Source organism: Centruroides sculpturatus, unplaced genomic scaffold (genome assembly GCF_000671375.1).
Source record: "Centruroides sculpturatus isolate CEXI.00-Female unplaced genomic scaffold, Cexi_2.0 scaffold529, whole genome shotgun sequence".
In the NCBI taxonomy this organism is placed as follows: domain Eukaryota; kingdom Metazoa; phylum Arthropoda; class Arachnida; order Scorpiones; family Buthidae; genus Centruroides; species Centruroides sculpturatus.
The window spans coordinates 171,693-179,146 of record NW_019384820.1 but is presented as its reverse complement, the minus strand read 5'-3'; the positions used below and the strand labels follow the sequence as shown (position 1 = coordinate 179,146).

At 29.8% G+C, this 7,454-nt stretch overlaps 1 protein-coding gene across 1 annotated transcript in view; it reads right to left on the bottom strand.

The window, feature by feature from the left end:
- Nucleotides 1-622: 622 nt before the first annotated feature.
- Nucleotides 623-7,454, bottom strand: part of LOC111629923 (histone demethylase UTY-like) — a 54,835-nt gene continuing 48,003 nt past the window's right edge. Inside the window, exons 18-23 of the mRNA XM_023373875.1 lie at nucleotides 5,828-6,042; nucleotides 5,446-5,590; nucleotides 3,971-4,155; nucleotides 3,739-3,865; nucleotides 1,894-2,061; nucleotides 623-1,811 (exon numbers count right to left, since the gene is read on the bottom strand). Coding sequence (XP_023229643.1) covers nucleotides 1,779-1,811; nucleotides 1,894-2,061; nucleotides 3,739-3,865; nucleotides 3,971-4,155; nucleotides 5,446-5,590; nucleotides 5,828-6,042 — 873 coding nt within the window. The 3' untranslated portion in view covers nucleotides 623-1,778. The remainder of the gene's footprint in view (nucleotides 1,812-1,893; nucleotides 2,062-3,738; nucleotides 3,866-3,970; nucleotides 4,156-5,445; nucleotides 5,591-5,827; nucleotides 6,043-7,454) is intronic.

Genomic DNA, 7,454 nt, shown 5'->3' with positions numbered 1-7,454 from the left:
TCATATGATATTATACAATTAAAATTACTAACTTTAAACTTTAATTTAATTGTATTACATAAGAAATTTAAAATTTTATAATGAGTAATTATTTTTATCTTTGTATTATTAATATGCAGCATTTTACTAAAACACACATAGCCTTTCAAGTATTTTTTTTTTATACTTTTGAAGTTAGCTATAGTTCAATTGAAATATTTTATGTAAAAAGTAATATCAAATAGAGACACGAGTCTTTGGCCTTTATCATAATAGTTAAAAACTATTCTGAACATGTAACAGATATTTATTTCAAATATAGCAGGTTACAATTTAATCTTTGTCAGTTAAATAAATAAAATTTGAAAAATACATTTTGGGAATCTTGATTCTGATAAAGTATTTTTATAAATGTGAAGGTCGGGAAAAAATTTAAGACAAAAAATTATTGTTTGGCAAAAGGCAATTTATTCCTTTTTTCTTTTTTATTAAAAATGAACATCATAGTGTTGAAAATACTGTAGTAAGTTTAAAGCTAAACATGATTAACAGGCTGATTGTTCTGGTAAAAATTCAAATAAAAAATTATTCAATAATTTTTCTTTATTAAAACAACAATTTATCTGATTATAAATTATTTAAGAAAATTATTAATAAATATCTGAACTTATTAGCTAGAGCTAAGATATTTATTTCATTCTATAGAATTTTAAATACAAACTTAAGGCATAAATACCATGAAATATTAAGGAAAATATTCAAACTTGTACATTTTCGTTTTTAATTATATCTAAAGATGAGATCAATTGGATAGATAGGGATGAAAAGTAATAACAGATTTTTTCATATTTTATAGATTACAAAAAAAAACTATACACACAAAACAATATAACTGTGCAGCAACAATAATATCTCAATCTTTTATAAAATAATATTAGTGAAGACTGAATTGAGATAGTGTCATTTAAAACACATTTAACACAATTCTGCACTGTTAAAGAAAAATAATTAAAAAGAAAAACAAAACTAATAAAATCTATACAATCATTTAAGTCAATCACTTCAATGAAATAATATTTTCTTATACAAAAGGCATATAAAGATGCTTTACTGAATATATCAATTTTTAAATTGTGGATTATCACAATATCTGTCTGCAGATAATGGCAGTGATAAGAACAATCTGGCAACACTTTAAATATTCATTGGCAAACAGTACTTACTTCTCACAGAAAATGAGCACCTAAATAGAGAATCTCATATTTCTATAAACCTATGTGGGTGTTGAAAAATTAACAGCTCATACATAATTCTCTTTTTTTTTTTTGGTATATATTTTTTTGCATAGTTGATAGATTTCTTCAATCTTGTACTGCAGTTAGAAACAATAGTTTCTGTATCATCACTAGAATGAACCAGAGTGATTTAATTAATTACAATGTTGCAATTTAACTGATGACAGGACATAATCTATGATATTTACAAATGAAGGTACTATTAATACGGTGCTTGTGGTTCCCTGCATTGCACAACATCCTCTCAGTCCTTAGCTGATTCAAGGTTGTTGCCAATTTCAAGACTGACCAGCAAATGTACATTCAAAATAAACTGCTAGTCATACATAATATGTTTACACACATATTTATATATTCACATATGTAGCAATTCTGTTCAAAAAAAAGATGAAAAAGAATATGTATGAAACATCTTAAATATTTTACTTGTACTGGGATGTGCATATTGTTGCTATTTTAGTTTTTTTGCACGAATGTAAATATAATCTAAAGTTATTATTCATGTCATGATGAATTATTAGGAGTAGAATGGGGTAACTGTAAAAAAATATAAAAAAAACAATTATTAATGAATGATAAATATAAGCAATAATAAATGTAAATCAAAATATAAACTTACAGGATGTAATACATAATTATCATACACTTCAGTAAGATCAGCCATTGTATATTCTTCTAATACCACAAAACCTTCTAATGTAGGACTTGCTTTCCTTGTACAATCAAGGCAATGAACAACATGTTTTTTATCTACTTCCCTCACAAATAAAATGTTAAACACTTCAACCTGAAAAATATCAATTATAAAATATATTATTTCTCTCTGTTGTATTTATATTATATTTTGACAATATAAATCTTTTCTTTGAAATTTTCTGACAAGATTTTATGACATTTCCTTACAAAATACTAGTATTAAATTCCTGCTTAATTAATTAAAATATTAAAAACAATTTTTCTTTTTATATTACATTCTAATCACAAATATTTTATTGTATGAAAAGAATGAAATGACAGTAGTGGGATCTACAATATCTGCAGAAGGACATTAATGGAATGGTTGTAGATGTATTCCACAATATAAATAACAGATTTGAGATTTGCAGAGATACTGATGGGACACACATGAAAACTATTAAATATTAATTAAAGTTTTGAATATATTTTGAATGGTTGATTTAATACCTGTATTTTTATTTTCCATACAGTTATATATAACAAAGGGAAAGTATGACAATCAGTTGTAAAAATCTAGGGAGTATCATTTTTTTTTTTAATTTTTGGACTTAGGGGAAAACATTGAGAAATGTAAAACAATTTCAGATGGGGGTTATGTATGGGTGTGTGTTCTTTGAAGCTTAAATTAACTCATGTGCTTTTTGTCAAAAATTTCTGAAATTTTGCAGGGAGTTTGTGTATTAGGGGATTGATACTATTACATTTTGGTGATTAAAGGTCGACAGGGGGGAGATAAAGGAAGTCATGTGTCCTATCTTGAGTAGGGTCTGATTTACTGAAGATTTTACTCATTGTTAGCATTTACAATTTTTTATTAAACCCATTCCTACACTCAAAATTAAGCTTTTTGCCATTTTATAATTATTATTATTTTAAAATATAAAAAGTTTTCAATATCACAATAGATGGTGCCATGCATGCAGTTTTAAATGTTGCCAGGAAAGTTAAGGCCGTGATACAGAAAAACCTGTTTCTCAAGCAGTGAGAGAGCTGTCATCAGGGGCTTTTTGTTTCCCATTGCTCGCTGTAACCAAAGATCACATGTAGGTTTATCAAATGAGTAGAGTTCTTTTTACAACACAAAAACAAAATTGGAGGATAGTCACTCATTGACAGTTGATAGGACACAACGTTTAATTTCATTAATTCAATCGTAAGAACCAATTTACAATATAACCACTATCAAAGAATATCATAAGATACTCAATTTTTGCACTATTAGCAAAAATTTATGATTTCCAGGTAGAAATGTTTATTGTATGATTCCAGCAACTTGTCTCTGCATGTGTTCGAATGTCAACAGGTTGCTGTTATTTCGAGACATGTCTCCGAGGCGAGAAATCACGTAGTGTGTCATGACCTTTAATCAACTTGTTGCTGGATTTTTTGCATATGTACTAAAATATGTCCAGTGCTGCCCAGGCAGATAATAATGAACATAAATATAAAATGAAAACCTAATAAAAGTTAAGTTATTTTAGCCTACCATTTTGTTTATTGTGAAGTGTCAAAAGATATCCAGGTATCATGGTAGCCTATACTTTTCAGATGCTTTGGAAATGTATAGAGAACAGAAATTCTATTTTATATATATAGATAATCATGTCTAATCATTCATTAAGATATTTATTGAAATTTACTTATTTCACCAAAATACATAATAGCTTTTAAGAAATCCATGTCATTATACAACAAAAATTGCAAAATAAGCTTAAAAAATATTTACCTCACAATTAACACAATAATGAGCAGCTTCATTTCTTCCTCTTCCATGCCATCTGATTTCTTTTCCTAAAGCCTTCACAAAATCAATTGTTAGTTGACATTGACGTAATGTGCGCAAAAGGCAATATCTATAAATTTAAAAAGTTAGATAATTATAAATGTTCTTATTTTGGCTACTTTTAAAGTAATAAAACTACAAACAAACTTTAAAATGTTTTTAAATTATTTCTTACTTTATCTGTTCAAACAATTTTTGATCAGATACTTTGATATTGCGAGCAAAATTCCACGTTAAATGAACCATTGGCACAATTGATTTAAAACTTTGAAGTTTATTCCATTCATATCTTTCAACTGCTAACTGATATTGTTTGGCAATTAAAGGTCCAACATTCCATGCAATATTATTACACCAACCCTATAAAGATAATATTTTTATTGAAAAAATTTTCTTTTCATACATAAATCATACTATATTTTCTTCTCATGCAATTATATTGGAAGAAAATAATAAAATAATAGAAATTACATTTATTTAAAGCATAAAATTAAAATATTTTCACTTATTTCATAATTTTTTTGATTTGTCATTGTTTTGAATTTGAAAAGTTTGTTCTATGTCAAATATAGTAATTAATTAAAAATCTAGTATTGCAATTTTGAGATCCGCAATTTTTACGCAGTTGTCAGAAAAAAATTGTAAACAACTCCAATAGAAAAAAACACTCCTGGTGAGAATTAGATTGGAGGTCATCGTTTGTTTTCACAATTACATGGAAAGTTGACACTTGGGTGATCGGAATGCACCGTTGGTGTCAACAGAAGTCAATCACGTGGCTCCTTTCCTACGAAGACAGTATAAAAGCTCGAGCCCCCAGAAGCTCAGGTCAATCCAAAAGGAAGTTATACTTGTTAATGTGTGCATCTTGTCTCCATACACTGGATGCAATGAACAAAAGAAGACACTGACATACGGCAGACCACAACTTCAAACTTCCATACTTATCGCCATACTACAGTTCCTGCGCTGACTATGATTCCTATGACCCATTCAATGCACACATATCATTTATTTCCTCAAAGAGGTATTTGTATTTTAGAGCTTTGTGAACTCTCTCTCTCGAAATAGCTGTTAGAGCTGTTAAGAGCAACCCTTGTATAGTTAATTCATATTTAACCGCATTATAATTTAATTATTGCCTCATGTAACCTAGCTTAGTTATCCAATAAATGCTTTGTTATTTTTGTTAAGCCTGTCTATCATTGTTCTAAGGACGCCTATTGGCTTACCGATGCACTCCCCACTCACATTTTTCCCTCCTAAACCATCCGACAATCCGAATCCAGGTTTCACCAACCTGTTGCAGTGTAAATGGTCATTAGGGATCATCCCAGTGGCCCCCTGCTAGTCTCACACAATCTTCTGAAGCTGAGTCAACTAACAAAATTGACTGCTGTGTAAAACTCCATCTGATGATAAATTTTACATATGATCTTGGTAATAAGTAGTCTATTTAAATATACTGCCATCATATTTCCCATTGATAATTTTAATCTCATCTGTTAACATAGATTGGTAAAAAATAAATAAATTTTTTACCAAACTTCTAGATAAATACAGAACAACAAATCACTGTTGAGTTATAATGTAATAAATGGCATTGGGATAGACAAAATGAAAACAGTTAAAATCTGCTTTTATACTTACCACTGCTTGTACCCAATGTACAGTGCCTGCATTTACCCATACAAGGTCACCCGGCCTTTGAAGGAAACGATAGGCAGGTACATTTTCAGCCATTAAATCATCAAGAAGAGGCCACCAGGAACCATGTAAGAAACTGATATTATTCCTGAAAAAAAAAGAGTATAATAAATAGTTGCAACAGAATTTTTAATACAAAATTAAATAATAGTAATTTAAATTTTTTAAAATAGAATGCAAAGAAAATCATACAAAGATTAAATTTTTACTTAAAAATGTATATACTTTTTAACACTGATTTTTATTTATTTATTTATCTCATTCATTTAACTTCATTATGATAAGTAAAATTCACATAAAATTCAAATACTTCTTGAAATCTTACTTTTCACAAAGATTATAAATAACTCCCCAATAGCCTTCAGGAACAGCAAACCATTCACAATCACCAGGTCCAATATTTATATTGACTGAACAAAAATTATTATTTTCTTGATGTCCAGGTGTCCTGCTTCCAGGAACTTTCATATACAACTGAACAGTATTCATTCCTAATATCACATGACCAACATGGCTGAGCATGTTTGCAGCTGAAACAACCTATGTAGAAATATGTATTTGTTAACTTTCATAATAGTAATGTATGGTGTGGCACAAGAATGTGACTGTTTTCAAAATATTGCTGTATATATAGGCAGAAAGTGTTTTGTGCTTTGTAACTGCCAATGTGCAGTTAACATTCCATCTCTGTGAACAACATAGAAAATTGGTCAGTGGTAAATGCATATTCACGGTAAAAGCATTTATTGAATACAAATTGATAATCTAAGTCCAGATGATTTTCATAATTTTAATGTAGCAAGACATGGACAAATTCCTTCCCATAACACTATTCTAGAGTGGGTGGAAAGGTTAATTAACACTGGCAGTGTTAAAGATCAATTTACAGTTTTGTACAAATAGTCTGTACACCAGAGAATATTGAGAGCATTCATCAAGCAATGCAGCAGAACCCCATTTACTTTGCTAGATATTATTTGGCTGCAATATTCATACCAGGCAGAAGTCTTCAGTGTATTCTGTACTCTGACTTCAAGTTTCCTCTCTACAAAATTCCTTTGCACTTTTATCGAAGTTCAGTGACACTTTGAATGCTGATCCAGATATTTAGAACAAATTGATTGTCAGATGATGTGCACTTCCATCTTTGCAGAACTTCTTCAATTGGAATGATAAGCATTCAGATGCATGAATAATCAATACACAATGGAAAGTCTTAGTGTGCTGTGGTGTCTGCCTTCTTTAAAAAAGTATGAGCCAATTATAGTCCACACTTTTTAACACATTCAGGGCATCAGTAGATAAACATTTAGGCAGCTGCTGGGCGTTATGAGTCACCCATGATTCGTACTATTAAATTAATATATTTTATTGCACCTAATAAAATAATATTGACATATCAAGTATGATGTTGGTAGAATTATGTTATCAAAACATATGCGCCACCCCACTGAAAAACAAGCAATTATGTCTGTAGCCCTAACTAGACATATCCATATGAGTCATATGTGCCTCGTAACACCGTGAACATGTTAAGAAAGATGGATGGATGGAAGGCTGGATTCAGAATTTTTGGAAAGAAATATGTCACAGCTAGGTGATACCTAGAAATACTAACATGGTGGAAATGACCCTTGAGCACAATGATGACATTTAGTTCCAATAAGATGGTGCTACAACACACACTGCTAATGAATCAATGAACATTTTGTAAATTATATTTCACAGACATATCTTTTCCCAATTTAGAGTTGTTGCCTGGCCACCAAAGTTCCCTGATCTTTTGGTCATCAACTACTTCCTACAGTGATACTTGAGGTCCTGAGTGTATGATGACAAACCATGCACTCTCATGGCGTTGAAGCAAAGCATCGTTAACAATTTTCAGTTCAGACTGCAAGAATGTATTCATTGTCATGGAGGTCACTTGACAAATACTTTTTTAAAAATAA